A 17,791-nucleotide genomic window follows, 5' to 3' on the forward strand; every position below is an offset into this window, starting at 1 on the left:
AACACAAGACCCTGTCAAAGTCAGAACAGCCACTTGAATGATCAAATTCCCTTGCAACCTACAGTTCTCCTCACAATCCTGTCTGGTTTGACCCCAGCAGCTGCCGTCAGTCGTATTCTGGCCTCAGAGTTGTGGAGAGACCATTTACGTTCTGTCAAGTCATTAAGATTAGTGGAGATATTCAATGCTTGTGTCTCAGTCTGCCATAAGCACCTTGAAAATCCAGACTAGACACTGTGGGATATCAGTTAATTTATGTGGGAATGCTTAAATCAGTTCGTCTGTTCTCATGGGATTGCACCAATCTGTTGTAATAACTTGTTAAATGTGACACGGATTCAGCCGCCAGACATTTTGAGTTCCACTCTAGTTTAATGCTAACCGCTTGTCTCTTTTTTATGGTTTGGAGCGCAACATGGTCCTGTTGCCCTCAAATCAAAAATTACATATAACATAACCACAGTATAATGACATGTTTTCATATTCCACAACATTTATTGTTTTTTTTTGTTAGTTTTTATTTAGTAGATGAGCCGGGTTAATTTAGTCTTTGACCAAATGACAGTGTGTGTGTGTGTGTGTGTGTGTGTGTGTGTGCGTGTGTGTGTGTGTGTGTGTGTGTGTGTGTGTGTGTGTGTGTGTATCTATATATACATATCTATCTATCTATCTATCTATCTATCTATCTATTCCGCTATCTCTCTCTCTATATATATACACAATAATACATATACATACATGGTAGAGTAACTTTTAATTTGAAAGAATGAAATTATAATTGATCTTTCCTCTTCTATTCCCCCCCCCCCCCCCCCTCGCTCTCTTTTTCTCCTCAGATCTGCATTTTCATCGGAGAGACGCTGCTCTTTTTGAACTGGGCCATTACAGCGGACATTTTAATGGTTTGTACTGAAAGCCTGTATTTATCTGCTGGGTCGAGTGGAAACTTTAAAGCCTTTAACTGTTACAAAATGGTCATCTTCTCAGGCTAGTTTCTTATTTTGAATGGTGGGATGCATGACTACGAGGTTTGGTATAGCCTGGGTGGGACCCAAGACAAAATTGCTACTTTTGATTGCACTTAATGGAAATGCCACTCATGGAAAATAAAACGGAATAACATTTTCAGTTTGGATGTTTTTGTGTGAAGGAAGTAAGTGAGTTAGAGAAGAGAGAAGCTGTAAACAGAGTGCATGTAAGGTTGATTTAAAGATTTACCAAGAAAAGCTGTCATGAAGTTGAGTCAGATAAGGTCTTACTGCATACTTAAACTCCAGTCAGCCTGGGTCAGTGTAAAGCGCTCTGACAGTGTCTGTTTAAGTGAGCACTCATGGTACTTTTGTTTTCCTGTTTTGTTTTCATGTGATTCTCACTGCTCTTTTCCTATCACCTCTTTTCTTTCTCCAGTATGTTGTCATACCGACCAGAAGAGCCACTGCTGTTGCCTTCCAGGGCTTCACATCACATTTACTAGGGGATGCTGGGAGTCCGTACCTCATTGGCCTGGTAAGAATGTCTCACAAGTATATACTGCTTTCTGCTACAAGTATATACTGTTCAGTATTGACTATTTGGTGTGTAGGGACTGCTTTTTTTTTTTTTTTCATGGCTCTTTTTTTGAGTTCACAATGGCAGAATTACACAAAAGCCCTCTGAAGGTTTTCCATTCTTCCTGATCTGCGTTTCTTTCCAGTAATACCTTTCCTCGGGAGACATTATGTTGGTATATGCCAGTCATCAGCTCATTCAAGGCTACGTTCATCTACAAGTGTTCCCTTCGGTCTCTTAAACACTTGTGTGTAACAATAAGCTACGCCGCCTTGTGACATTTTGCTCTATGTTTTTGTACGCTGACCCTGGCTCCATCTTCCTTTTCCTATTTCCACTCTTGTTCATGTTAACAAAACAAAGGCAAACCGATCACTGTGCAGCATAAATTCATCATTCTTCTTAACTCCGGAAAAAGCACGCCGTGGTTCCTAGACTTCCGACTCCTGTAGACATTCCTGGCATTCCGAACAGGAGTCACTGGAGTTGATCCAAGCTAAACAGTAACTCATGTGCGTGCTTTTGACAGGTTCAGAGCCCCATGTCATGTAGGGCTCAGGGTTCAGACCCATTGTTCACTTATTCCATTATCACTTTCAACCTCTTACAACAAAAGTGCATTTGCAATGTGTTTGCTCTTTATCTATCTCTCACATACACATCAATATTCTGCAAGAGTGTGTCATAAGCACACAGCAGGAGGTAAGAAGTGTGTCTAATCTGCCTGTATATTGTTTATATGATATGTTTTTTTCTCTCCATCATTTGGTATTTGAACCACATGTCTTGCACATTATTGATTTAATGGCTTGACATAGAAAGTTCAAAGAACAGCATTTGTTTAAAATAGAAATATTTTATAACATTACATGCCACTTTTGATCAATTTAATGCATCCTTGCTTAATAAAAATATAAATTCTTCTTACTGACCCCAAACTATTGAATAGCCATGTAAATTTTATCAAGTTTATGCATTTTATCAAGTTCCCTTTTGTACTGGATAAAAGTTTATGCTACATGAATAAATGTCAATTCAAGGGGAATTAACTTCATGATATTGCTGTTGCTAGCACTGTGCTGTACTGTTTGAGCTACAAGAAAGCTAAAAGTTCACTCAAGTCACAGTGTTAGCAACCCACCACATTCCATCTGCTCAAAATGCCCTACCTGTGGACAGACAGCTGGGCAGTGTGGTTATAATGCTGCCACATGTTTTGTAACGTTTTATGTATAGGTCACATGACTCGGTTGCTCTCTGTGAATACAATGATCTTCTCAGTTACCTCTAAGATAGTGGGTACATCTTCAGAGGAAGTGTGTGGGCATTCTGGCCTGTCAAATCCAGCAATGTAGGGCCGAGTCATGCATCAACAGTTACTTGATAATTTCACTCCGGAGGTCTGGCAAGCTAGTGTGATGGTGGCTGTGACGTACTTCTGTTGTAAAAAAAAAAAACAAAAAAAAACACTGCCAGCTCTGAATAATAAAAATAAGAACAGTTTTTAGAGGAAAAACCACAGGAACTTTGACACTGGGCAGTGACACTATAGTTTTTCCAGACATTATACATGTGGCAGGCAGACAACACTTTCCTCTAAAAAGTGAACAATATGTGCACTAGACCTGTGAATGAATAACATTTCCTAAATACCTGGGCATGCTCCATTTCACTCTAACTGATGTAAAAACATTCATAGTACCTGTGAGTGAATCTATACCCTTAGGCATAGTGGGTGGTGTAATTATCTATGAAAATAGGCTATCAGCCGCAATCTACCATCTTTTTTCCGCAAAAAAAAAAAAACTCATTAGATACGCACCACAAATGTTCAACTTCAGCCCTATTTTTAGCTGTAGAAATAGTTCAACATTAATGTTTGGCATAATAAAAGCTGAGATATACACATATACAGGAGTGTGGTCACACACACACACACACACACACACACACACACACACACACACAGACCTCACTGTCAGCACCCACTCATACACCTTTTAGTGTCAGCATTCCTACCCGACCCATGAGACTCGCACGCTAGTGCTGATGATAACAGATTAGCCATGCTAAAGTGAGTCAGATGAGGAGCCCTGCTAAACATCATTTTAATGCTGTTGTCAGTGTCTTTATGTCAAAATGTACATCTTTTGCTATATTTTGTAATAATATAGTACACTAGAATGGCTAGAACAAAGCATTAACACTAGAAACATCCCTTTTTTTTTTTTTTTTTTGTAAAATAGTGGGTTTTGTCCTAAAGTTGAGTTTTGTGTTCTTTAGTCCGTATGCTAGTGTGCTCATAGAAGTTGACCAAATTCATTTTAGCAAATGTACGCATTTAAAATGGTCTTCCATGAAAATGGACCACAAATATTGCTGACTCATTCATCCTGCACTACACTATTTGTACTATTTTTGTACAATCAAATGCAATGACAATATCCCTCTCTAATATTACATAGGAAATATGTCATGTGGTCTTTAACATTAAGAACCAGTTGCTGACTACTGACTGAGTGAATCTTGAGGAAACAAACAGCATAAAATGTAATCAGATTATGATAAATTGAAACTTAAACAAAATGCCTCCTTGACTGAATCAATAGTTTAATTAATTATAATTGTCTTTTTATAGATTTATTGACTTACTATTGAACAGATTCCAATAGCTTAAGACAAGTTAACACAAGGATTAAGTGTTCACCCAGTAACTGATTGACAGCACTTGAAGACAATATTAGGAAGTTAATTATTGCATTAATGTCGCTGATGGCTCACAGCAGACTTTTCCTTTGTTTGCTAATGAGTTCTCTTTTGTTTGTGTCTATGTGTTCCTACAGATATCAGACTCCCTGCAGGAGAGCTACGCTACGTCAGCTTTATGGCAGTTCCTGAGCTTGGGATATGCCCTCATGCTCTGTCCCTTTGTCATCGTTCTGGGGGGGATTTTCTTCCTCGCCACCGCCCTTTTCTTCCTCGACGATCGTGACAAAGCGGAGAAACAGTGAGTGTCTAAGCCTCATAACCTTGATAGCTAACAGTAATTCAGTCTAATCTTTTGAGTCATTGTTCTAATGACATCGAGGTGCTTCCGTTTCAAGGGTCCTCACTTTACATTCCTAAATGGGACTATCATTTCTCATTTCCTCCACTGACAATGACAATCCGGAGAATAGCGGTTGCCATGGTGATTTTGGTAGCCTTGGCCATTTTTGTGTGCCTGGTGAATAGCCTCAGGTGGATAGTTAATTCGTGAGGATGAACGAGCTGGATAGATGGACAGAGATCTAGATGTATTCTCTAAACAAAGACACTCTGCATAAGTGATCTGCCAAGGGGGAAATGACACATCACATGGACTACAGATGACCTTTAGTAGATCAATTGCTTCCCTTACTCAAATCATTAACCCGTTATAAGAGAGATTTCAAAATAAATGTTATTTCAGTACACCAGCACTGGGCCAAGACAAGTTAAGCAAGTTTATGAATATAGGATATAGGAATTAGTCTTTTTCCAGTAAAAACAGTCATGGCGACATGAGAGGAACTGAACATCAAATAAACCTCAAAGTTGTCTTCTGCCATTCAAGCTACCCAGACATGTAATTTAATTTTAACATGTCATACATAAGCCATTATGAGATACTATATATGTTTATAGTATATATGCCCTATGTATATTTACACATAGACATTTTAAAACAGACCTTTATTATAAACATTAGCTGGTTTGGTTATGGACGAGTCCCATTCCCTTAAAAGGTAAAGACAAACATGATACTCAAACTTTGCGACTCACTTTCCTTTTTGCGGCCGTCTTTTATCAAGTGGATTTCCTGTGTGTGTTGCCACTCAAAAATGACTTCCTTCCTGTCTGCTTGAGGACATTTTTAGGCAGGGTGGTATGTTGGGTTTCTGCAGAAGATCTTCCCACGATAGGTCTTAGAGACGGCTAAGGAGGTTGACTTTTCTTCTTGTCTCGCCATCTATTACAACAGGCAGATTAATCATTATAGTCATCTTTCACAAGGAGCTACTCAACAAGATTATTTAATGTTCTTTTTCCTGCTATAGTATATACCATAAGTAGTGGAATACAAATAGTGTACTTGAAACCAAGGATACAATATATCAGTCTTAACAATGAATAAATCTCAACTAAAAATACAGTGACCATGTTCAAAAGTGTAGTGTCTAACAGAATAATATATAACTGACAATTTTCTAAGTAGGTTTCCATGAACACTTCCTACTTCTGCTGTTGGTGAGTCAAACAGATATCTCTGCCCAAAACTCACACATTGGCTGAGCCAATTTTACTGGTCGGACACTCAAATAAACAGAGCAATGGAAAGGGAATTTATTCAGGGAAATAAACCTATGAATGACTTATACTCTGTACTTATACTCTAAAATGACTTATACTCTGCATATTAAAATAGGACAAAGGAAAGTATTTTAACATTCAAAAAACTAAAAATGTCACTTCAGATGTAAAATAAATGACAAAAACACTTAACTTTTAAGTTTCAATTTAAAGGTGATTTTTTACATCATATTTATTCTAGAGTAAATATATCAAGTGAAGGTGTATCCTCCCTCAGTGGATTGTAGATTATACAGGAGTTTTACCACACCTTATGTAGCCATCATGGTTTGAAATAGCCACTGAATTGCATTTGCAGCTATATATGTCATGTAATGAACTGCAATATTGTGCATGCTAAAAGCAGCAGCTACAGATTAAAGCAGTTATGTTTGTGGATGCAGCATAAACTATAAGCTTATATCCAGCCGTCATGAGCCTGTGCATTTATTCATTAAACATTTCCAAACAATACTCTTGCGTAACACCCTTCTCACAGTTTTTCATAAGCATTGCATCATCACGAGGTTCAATCGAGCCTAAAAATAGCATTTTAACTGTGCTGTTTCAGTACTTCGATGTAGCATACTCGTTTGTCTTCCTCTATTTATAGATGCAACATACAAAATGAAAGGCGTTCACTGGAGCGGAGGAATATATATTGAGCTTGAAAAGTACTTTATTTCTAGGTTGTTAGCTGTTTTGAGCTGAGGGGGAGACATTTATAGCGCAGGGGAAAACACCGTGCACATAGGCAGTCATGCAAAATACACACACACGCATTTGTCTCATATCTTTTGCTGCCTGGCGTCAGTTGGCAAAGTGTCCATGGGGATGTACTGAAGATATAAGCATCCCTGAACTGTGTGTTAAAGCACATGCAGCCTGTAGGGAAGACAATCACACTGCCATGAAGTGTCCTCATTGAGAATTCCAATAGAGTGAATGAAATTACAAGTAAGCAGGATTAGGATATCTTTTAATAGGACTGAAAAAAAAGTATTTCCAATAAATCCATATATCAAATCATAATTACCATGTTAACTTTGACAACCCTTCAAAGTACATTAAATGGTTATTTCACCCAAAAATGAAATTACTCACACTCATATCATTCCAAACCCTAAGACTTTTGTTCATCTTCGGAACACAAATTAAGATATTTTGTTCATGTGAGATCCTGCTCATTTGAGTGTACAATTATCAAAAACATTGCACAAATATCTATACAATATTTCCCTCATTATTCTGTTTCTTTTTTCTACCAGCAGAGTAAACCAGCTTTCCCGACCGCTGTCCGCAGTTAAGGTAAGACCTCAAATTCCTGCAAGCCTCCAACAAAGGCCTCCAGGTTACAGAACTGTTATCCTGTTGATATTTTAAATGCAGAATACAATGGTTCAAGCTTATTTATCAGAAGGTATTAAGTACTGTAAGAGGAGATATACCAACTTTGTTTTACACATTAAAGTAATTGATTATCATAATATCAGTGAATAGAATAGAATAGAATAGAATAGAATAGAATAGAATAGAATAGAATAGAATAGAATAGAATAGAATAGAATAGAATAGAATAGAATGGGTGACCAGTTTATTTTAATCAGTTAATAATCTCAAATTTGGCTCCTCTTCAAACCTCTGTTCCTGCCCCCTTCCCCTCTTTCTCTTATCAGCCTCTCACACACTGTTATGAGCCTGTTTGTGTAATTACCATGACTTTTTATGCCCTAAAAGAACGGCAAAGCATCAAAAGAAAGAGAAAGAAAACAACATCGGGAAAAAGGTTTCTCTGGTTGCCAGTTTTTTAGGTGGAGGACAATGTGTGTGGGAGCAGTACACTAAAAATAACTAGTCCCCCAAATATTCAATTGAGAGGGCGGATTGTGACCGTTAAATGTGGTAATGTATTTTTGTAATGCAGACAGGCTGTCCCAAGTTAGCTGTCCTACTCTTCTACTACACCCTCCACATTCTAATTAGCAAAACTACTGCTCCTTATTAGGTTAACAGCTTAAACAGGCTGAAGTTTAACAGGAAATCCATAAGATATCTCTGGTTGGACGAAGCGCAAACCATGGCCTTGAGGGTTAGCCTGTCAGAGGCACACACATTAGCATAAATGCTCATGTGATGACAAGACATATTGCCTCAGTCACTTATATAAATGGGAAAAGTTCTCTATAGGGGTCAAAGCACAAAGTAGAGAGGAAACCGGAGAGTTACATAACAGACGGACACCCACATACGCGTTATTAGAAAAGGAATTACGAGGAGGCACGGTGATGTGACAGCGGGAGTGGGAGTACGGGAAAAATCACTATTGTGACATTAGCCTTGATGAAGGCAGAAGATTTCAGACAGGAAGGGCCTGCAACCAATGTAAAGAGAATATAGTAGAGAGCAAATGAGAGATGAAAGAGAAAGAAATGGACCATTGCCCTTGGATTATATAGCAGATGGAGGATGTGCTAAACACTTTAGAGATCTTGCATAGTGAGTGCTTAAATCTAGTGGACAGATACTAGCATGATAGTCTTTTCAATAAAAAGCTTGTCTTTCCTTTTAGAGAACATCTGCTAATCATTGATTACACTACCAGATATGTCTTTCAACCATTCACCCTTTAGGCAGAGTTAAGCATGGTTGGATTTCCTTAATACATAATCTATTCAAAATGAACTGAGAGTTATATGCAATACTGTTTAAAAGGTGTTTTTTTTATGCTCACCTAGTCTGATTTTTTAAAAAGAATAATATAGTAAAAACTGTAATATTGTGAGATATTATTTAAACGAGCTGGTTTTATTTTAATGTATTTTAAAATAGTCTTGGTCTTGAAAACCCCTGGTCCACAATCGTCTACAATTACTGAATTTTCACTGTGTATTAGAGCGTGTTATCACACAATAAAGAAAACAATGATTTGTTTGATAGTAGAGGAGCTTCTAGGCCAGATTACTTGTGGCATAATGATAGACAAATCCCGAGCAGGACCCTGGATGCTCTGTAAACGTCAGTGATGGGATTATCTAAGCATAATACCCTAGTATTTAACAATTTTTAACGCTGTTACGTTGCATCAGCCAAATATCATCTTAGAGTTCTGTTGTTCTCTGCATTTCCTCATGCTACCACAATAAATTGAGACTAAATAAAATAATTGTCAAGTTTGTGACAGACACATATTGGGGGTGTCAGTGGGGGGAAGCTTACAGAGCTGAGAAGAAGCTCTGGTTGTAGTGTGTGTGGGGTGTGTGTGGGGTGTGTGTGTGGGGGGGGGGGGTAGTTTACCTCACCAGCAGCACCAGGCAGATGGCTCATTGGGTACTGAGTTATAATAATTAAAATGAAACATCCTGTAGGGAACCCAGAGACTAGGATGTTATTGCTCCAAATTTTATTCAACAACTACGAACAGCCAGAGACTGACACCTCTTTCTCTTTTTCATTCCCTCAGGTTACCAAATGAGAAGGGGCTGCTGCAATGAAGAAAAAGTGGAATGAAAATATGGGCAGTTGGAGGGAAAAAAAGAAGGAATAAAACTTGCAGCTAACTCGCTATATGCACACTCTAAGATTACCGCTATCATCGTCATCTCTGCTTTTTCGTTCCATTCTGTGAAGGCCATTCTGAATTCGAGTCGCACCTTGCTTGCCCCAGTAAACCCTCAGCTGGCAAGAGGTCAGCCAATCAGCAGCTGGTGTGCAGCTATTAATGATGTATATAAAGAGCCATGTGGGTGTTTAGATGAGGGTGCGCTAGCGCGCTCAGTGCCATACTACTGAACACAGCACGGACACACACTCCCGTCCTGTCACGCTGCCTGTCGATCTGCACCAAGTGCCATAACATCACATTCCTAATGGGGACCAGTACCAATGATGCTCACAGCCAACAGAGGCTCACCAATACGCCAAAAAAAAAAAACAACCCAAAATCAGTAAATACAGAACTGAAGGAATCACTCACGTCCCATCAACTACCCAACAAAAACTACGCAGTGAGTCCTGCCTTAAGAAATCCGGCAGAGGCACAGGTCTGGTCCCCGGTCACTTTTCTTTTATAAAGATTCTTTCCTTTGCTTATTATTAAATGTATTTTCCGTTCTTTTTCTTAGCACTTACCATTTTAATGCAGTGCCAGTGACATCATGCAGCCACGCATGACACATCGATCATTATCTTTTCTCTTCTTGCTCTGACTGTGTGTTTTTACAACTGAAACTGGAGGGACTTCATAAACTATAGCTGAAAGGGACACTGGATTGTAAATATCTTTTTATAATGAAGAAACAAAATGTAAATGCTTTCATACTGAACCTTACTGAACAGTCTGCCAGGATAAATCGCATAGTATGCCCAAGAGGGGAGCAGAAATGTTAAAAATGTTTTAAAAGTGAACAAAGCCAAGGTTATCGTCACTTATCTAGTGTTTTTCTATGCGGAATTCCGTCCGCAGTGCCGGGTTACCCATCCAGACAGGCAAACCTTCATTTTAACTCCGGATAAGATTCACAAGCTCAGTCTATAAGAATGAAAGTCTTTGTATGTTGGCTTACCTTGCTCATTTGGTTTTACATATCCCTTTACTGGAAAAGGAGAGAGAGACAGGATGATAGTGAATCGCAGCCAAGTTAATTACCTACACTGCAATCCATCCGGTTTCAAAAAGGGAGAAATCTAACTCTGGGGTTAAGCTAAGTCTGGATTGCTTTCCTTTTTTTTTTTTTTTTTGTCGATTCTGTGAATTTTGTGGAAGTTTCTTTTAGTAGAAATCAGATATTTGAATATGTTGCATACACTAAGAAAAGCGCTTTGCTTTTCACCGAGTAGTCTTGGATATGAAGAAATACAATTGGAGAAAATACCAGTTTTCGTTGTTATTGGCCTGTGTGGTTTTACTTAAGAATATAGTTTGTAATATATGCAATTTAAAAGAAGGTTAGCAAAAATGAAAGCTTTGACAGTGGCAATAATTTGTATATTCTCATATTTAGCAAGATTCACTCAGCACGCGCACAAACACACACACACACACACACACACACACCACTATCACTTTTCTGGAACCTGGTGTTACCAAATCCGTCTGTATCTGAAGCCGTTCAGGCGTAAATCTTTTCTCAAAGAGAAGCGGATGCTTTTTCCAATCTTGAAAAAAGCACCTTGCCTATAGATTGAAGTGGGGGAAAAAAGCTAATCTGTGTTTTGAAGGTCTGACTTAACATGTCATGTGAAATTACCGTCCCTGTTTGCCAGTCATATCCTCTTAGCTTTCATCATGCTAGGTGAAAAGCCTTTGAATGTGATTCTGTCCAATCCAATGAGTTTACACATGCAAATTTATCATAATGAAGCTTTTGTATTATTACTGTTGTTATTATTCTTTTACTGATGTCATTTTCTTTCTTTTTACAAATATGAGTTTTATATATATATATAAACACTATAAAGATAAACTATTATGCAGCGATTTTAATATATTGTAAACGGCTTTGATGCAATGTATTTATTATTATGTTTTTGTTTGCTACCCTTGCTGATAAGATGGTATAAGGGAAACATATTGTCATAGATATTATGTACAGTTTCGTTTTTGTTTAATTTTCTTTGAAAATTCCTCCTCATCACCATTTGAAGAATCTCTCAGTTGTTCATCTCAGAGAACTGTGTATTCACAGGAGACGATTATTTTACTGGTTCACACAAACACACAGCATGATTTACACTTAAAAGGACATGTATTGTGTACCAACATGTTTGTTAGACCAATGAACTGATAATTGATTTATTTTGCACAAGCAACTGAGTGTGTGAATAATGTGCTGATCAGGGGGTTTTCTCTTACTGTCTAATCCAATAGTTCTACACTGGCATTTTAAGTGCTAGCTTTGAGGGATTATTCCCCATTCACTGCCTGGCTATAGCTTTTCAAAGTTATTTTACATGCTGATTATATGACTAGTTTATTTGTTTGTTGAAAGGCAGCGCTCACGGTGATCTAGATCGGACGAACGACTGGCTTAATATTTGTAAGGCCAAGTTAATTTTATCAACAAAACCCGATGCTAATGAGCAGTTTTATGAGATCTTTTTAATTGCTGAATCGTGAGAATTGAGTATTTCAGATTGCACATTTTCTTGTCATACAAGAATTCTGTAAAAATGTACCTATTTCTGATATCAAGCAGAAACTAAAAGGTGATTTTATTTTTTAGAGCAAGTGTGATTATAAAGAAGAAAAGTATCTAGGACGTTTACTGTGATGCTCCCACAGGGATATACACCCTATATGTAACTGATCAAAATAAACTTATTTAATCAAAACAGAGCAATATGTTGTTGTCATTCTTTTTACATTAGATTTTAGTGCACTTGATTTAATTTTGTTAACGGTATGCATTAGATATGTTTTTGGAAAGAAATGAATACTTTTATTCAGCAAGAATGCACTGAACTGATCAAAGGAGACAGTCAAGACATTTGTAATATAACAAAATATTTTTATAGTAATGAAATGCTTTCTTTCTTTTTACTTTTCTTTCTTTTTAATCAATTGTGGGGGGGAAATTAATCATGTTTTCCAAAAAATATCAAGCATCCTGTAAAAAAAAAAAATACAACACAACTGTTTAACATTGATAATCATAAGAAATATTTATTGAGCAGCAAATCAGCATATTAGAATGATTTCTAAAGGATCGTGTGACACTGAAGACTGGAGTAACAGCTAATTAAAATTCAGCTTTGCCATCAAACTAATAAATAAATTGCATTATACATTATATTAAAATATAAAATATTTTAAATTGTAATATTTTACAGTATTACTGTTTTTACTATATTTTTTTGATTAAATAAATGCAGCATTGATGAGCATAAGAGACTTTCCCAAAAATATTTTAAAAAATTAACAACCCCAAACTTTTTAACAATAGTGTATTCATTATGTAGAAACATTATTGTAGATTAATACATTTTGAGGAAAAGTATTGTTCATGATACCTAATGTATTAAATAATCCTAATTAATTATTAAGCCTTATTGTAAAGTATTATCTGATTTCTTTAACAAAGATATGAAAGATCGTCAGACTAAAATATATATATCAAAATCTGTCCATTCTCAGAAGATCCTTGCAGCTGTACAGCACATGAATGGGCTCTAGTGTCAGAGAGCCCCATTAGCACATACCTGAGGGGACAGAAAGGAGCAGGAAGCCCTCTCTCGTCCTCTTTTTCAGAGGTAGAAGGGGGGGTGGGCTCAGCAAAAGGTTTCATTTTCATCGGGCAGTACAAGAGTCAGCCTGGATTTGGGGGACTGGATAAAGTCCAGCATTGTTTAGAGAGGCACACTGCACCTCTGTTGCCCGGCAACAGTTTCTGTGACACCAGAGAATAAGAATGTAGATGGAGAAGGTCACCAGTGTGTTGACAAGACTTGAAACACCTACATAACCAGTGAGTGTTGCTGAAAATATTAGAAAATGTGCCTAGCAACAGCTGTCACATTCATCCATATTACAGATGAAAAACATTATATTTGCTCATGGTGTGACCCAAACTGCATATGAAAGCAAATCGAGAAAGTTCGCAAATATCTGCAACCGTAGCCACAGCTGAGTACAGAATTACCTCATACCCTAAAACAGTGGTTCTCAAAGAGGTGCACAGGTACAGCTTGGGGTGGGGGTCAGCTGTTGCACCTCTTCCGCAGACGGAATCACAAGCTGCTATTGTGAACGTCCCGCTTCGCTGCCATATTCCAGCGAGAAGATGTACAAGAAGCTGAGGTCGGGAGGCGCCGTCAAAAGAGCTCCGTGCAGCCACTGATTATACAAAGCATCACTGAAATATTTACATTTTTTGTTCATTTAAATTGAAAGTTATATTCTGATCTATTATTATTCTCCCTTACTGTTACATTTTTAGAATGTTTTTAAAGGGTTAAGGGGTTAAGGGGGGGGAGACCTGACCAAAAAAGTTTGAGAACCACTGCCCTACAAACTTATGACAAGCTCAGAAGACCCATAATGGCCAAATATCTCTAAAGAGTCAGTCAATAATGATGAGGTGTTTTCCTTTAGTTAAATGCAAAGCTTACTGTGGCTGCGTTTAATCAGAAGTATTGATCACAGGAGCTTTTCTAATCACAAGTGACCCCGTCTAACCTTTGACAGGAAGGTCCTTATCTAGTTTATAGGAAACATCTCAATGTTTGACTAATTTACAGTCTTACCATTCATTTACAGTATTACACACGGAAGATGATCTGTTTTACTGACAACCACTTCGATATTTACATATGTAAGAAAATTAACACGCTAATTAAAACAGGATCTTGAAATGAACCGAATATATGTTACATTTCTAGGGGTAAACTTAAATCAAACTGGCATTAGATTAGATTAAACCATCAAACTCTATACTGAAGTGACGAAGACCTTTTCTCACTGGACATTAAATTCTGACAGAAACAAAAAACAGACAGAAATGCACTGGATAAGCAAACCAAACCTAGTTCTGGCATGACACCATGAGAAAACACAGTCAACAGAACAGTGGAGATCTGACAGGAAACTCTAGGGTGTAGACGGGATATAATGGTTCCTTATACTCAGCAGGAAAATCAATGTGGTGATTTCTTTTCCATGGAACTGTTAAAACACTCTCTGAGCCAAAGAAACAAACAATAAAACAAGGGTAATTTTAGGGGTATTTGTAAGCTTGAGCAAATATTTGCTGAAGCTCATGTACATTTTTGCTTGGTTATTTTGACAAGCCACTTTATTTGGCTATTTGGCTAGTTAGTTGCATGAAAGTTCATCCAAAAATGAAAAGTATGTCACACATGTTCATGTCATTCCAAACCTTTATGGCTTCTGTGTAACACAAAATGTTTTATTAACAAAGTTCGGGAGGAGCACGTTCAGATAATTAACACGAGTGGAGAGCACTCAGCAATCAACGATAAGAGGCGTATATATATATATTCAGCAGTCTCACCTCAATTCATTGACAGTTTAGCAGCATCCCTCCACCACCCCTTCAATTTTTTATGGAGAAACAGTTCTTCAAAAATATATTCTTCCGTGTTCCTCAAAAGAAAGAAAGCCATACAGGTTTGAAAGAACATGAGAATGCTTAAATTAAGTTAATGTTTGGGTGTTTGGATGTTTGTTGTGATATCATTTAAAGGGTTAGTTCACCAAAAAATTACATTTCTGTCATTAATTACTCACCCTTGTGAGTTCCAAACCCGTAAGACCTCCGTTCATCTTCAGAACACAAATTAAGATATTTTTGATGAAATCCGAGCGCTTTCTGAACCAGCCATAGGCATCAACGTCATTGTAACTTTCAAGGCCCAGAAAGGTAGTAAAGACATAGTTAAAATAGTCCATGTAACTACAGTGGTTCAACCTTAATGTTTTTTGTGCGCAAAAAAACAAACAAAAATAACAACTTTATTAAACAATCTCTTCTCCTACATGTCAATCTGCTATGCTGATCACATAGTAAACACAGAGCAGTGCTTCCAGATTCTCTGTCAGAACGCCGGCTTTTTTTCTTGTATAATTTTAGTAAATAAAGAAAATAATACAACAGAGAAAACATACCTGATATAAAGCCTCTTTGAGTGACATAGATGTTGATCCAGGCTGCAATTGGTGTCCTGACATCCCTTAATACATAAAGTTAAAAAAAAGTCTTTAAAAGGGGTCCTTACATTTTAAGCAAACATAATACAACTGAACAAAACAAAGTAACAATATTACCTGTATCTTTCCTGTCATTGTCTCTCTAGATAAGTGGTTCTCAAATTGTGCCCCACAAGCTGATTGGCTGGTTAAACAACAGAGCTAAATATGTAAAATGATTATTAACTGATTATTATAATTAAAAAATCTCTCAAGAGTCAAATCTCTGAAAAGATAAACGAGGACAACGTTTATGGTGACTCACTTTGTCCATCTGACACCTGAATGAATCGAACACCCATGATCATCTAGTATAAGATTTAATGTCTTGTATAAATAAAATACAAAGTGAATACCTGACAAATAGTATGAGGTTATGCAAAGTGACTGAAAATTGAACACTGGAAAGAAAAATATGACTGACACTATAAGTACACCAGCAGATTAAAAGAATAAAAGACATAATCTGTGGAGAGCCTCATGAAAATCATGCTGTCTGATTATGAATGAAGTCATCCCACGCACGTTTTAGTGCAGTCAGCATATTTGATATTCCTCCTTAAAAGCCAGAGACCAATACAAAGGTCAACGCTAAGAATAGCACCATACGCCACAAAACTCAGCTTAATTGTGCATTTAGGGAATAAAATAACACATGCTTAGCCTAAAAGAACACTTCATTAAATATAGACACAAAAAGGGAACACATCACAGTCTCCATCTTCCTTCATTAATATAAAAAGAAAGAAAGGAAGCTCTTGGGACAAATTTAGAGGCATTAAAAAAGAATCATGCTTAAAATGGAGGCATCCAACCGTATTTCTCATGTGAAAAGAAGAACTGCTATTACGCCTGGGGTTTCTAAAGTCAAACAGAACAGCAATATCCTCCTGAAACCCAGAAAAAAAAAGTTTTTTGAATTTAGTTTTTTTCCATGTCATCACATTGTTTAGAGCACAATAAACAAATGGTAAAAAAAAAAAAAAACGTTTTTGAAAAATAATATTTTATTCATACGTTATGCTATGTCCTCTGTAGTGGACGCCAGGACTAAGTTGTTTAAAAAATAAAATGACATGAAATTATATGTATAGGCAAAAACAATGGGATTTTTTTTCAATCACCAATACATTTTGGGGTTTCAGGATTTTTTTTAACCAAAATTTGTATAAAGATGATTCTCAACTATGTTATGAAAGAAATAACGGAATGAATTGATACACCATTTTACTGTGCAAATATGTGGGTAAAATAGCCATAAATTAATATTCCCATTCAATGCAATGTATCAATACACTGTATCTAATTTGCACATTAATGTGTTCTTGGAGCAACATTTAATGAAAAAAGAAGTGTAATAATTGGAGTAATAATTGGCAACATTTTAATAATAATATCTAATATTTCATAGGAATATTGATGTATAATTTATTTCCATATTCACTTGTTATGTCTCACAAAATGCCTGATAAACATGATTTAAGTCCTGATGTCCTCTACAGTGGACACGTTTGAAATCAATGCCCTGTTCTGTAACAGAAAGTCATTTTTTTATTTGAAACCCATTAACATTTTCTTGAGATGTTGTTTTATGAAATACAATTTGAAAAGTATAGTCCAATTTAAATTATAATTATATTATCATATTATCATATCCATAAGAATGCTACATTTGATCACTAAATTAATGTCAGACATTTTTAAAGACCAAAGAGAAGTTGTTTTCATGGTGAAACCTCCAAACATTTGGTGTCTCTGAAAAGTCCTGAATGTGCTCTTTACAGGACACCCAGGTTGTGTCATGTGACATGTATGATGTCAGAGAAATTCACTAAAATATAATGTCCACTACAGTGGACAAAAGTCTATTCTTGGGTCCCAGGAGGATATGTATTTTATTATTTATCATCTTTGTCTTCTTGCTGGTTTGTTTTGTGTATACCCAGATAAGTATATTAGCAAATATGATTGACCAATCAGAATCAACTATACCAGATTCACTGTCACAATCCTCAATCACCACATCGCACTAGGTTATACATTCCCCATAATCCCTCCTGGCTCACACCTGCACACACTCTTCTAATCATCACACCTGTTTATATTTATTTCATCATCTCTGTGTATTTAGTTCCTCTGTTTCAGTCTTCAGTCTATACAATAGACTGT

General features: G+C 36.8%; 1 protein-coding gene across 2 annotated transcripts in view; it reads left to right on the forward strand.

Moving 5' to 3' along the window:
- Positions 1-9,853, forward strand: part of spns2 (SPNS lysolipid transporter 2, sphingosine-1-phosphate) — a 67,878-nt gene extending 58,025 nt beyond the window's left edge. The window contains exons 9-13 of one of the 2 annotated variants that reach the window (XM_079871062.1): positions 837-902; positions 1,408-1,506; positions 4,392-4,555; positions 7,188-7,227; positions 9,380-9,853. In XM_079871062.1, the coding sequence (XP_079727188.1) occupies positions 837-902; positions 1,408-1,506; positions 4,392-4,555; positions 7,188-7,227; positions 9,380-9,391 (381 nt within the window). In that variant the 3' untranslated portion in view covers positions 9,392-9,853. The remainder of the gene's footprint in view (positions 1-836; positions 903-1,407; positions 1,507-4,391; positions 4,556-7,187; positions 7,228-9,379) is intronic. The other variant, XM_079871063.1, reaches the window with a different exon arrangement.
- The last annotated feature ends 7,938 nt before the right edge of the window (positions 9,854-17,791 follow it).

This window comes from Squalius cephalus (assembly GCF_949319135.1).
Source record: "Squalius cephalus genome assembly, chromosome: 5".
In the NCBI taxonomy this organism is placed as follows: domain Eukaryota; kingdom Metazoa; phylum Chordata; class Actinopteri; order Cypriniformes; family Leuciscidae; genus Squalius; species Squalius cephalus.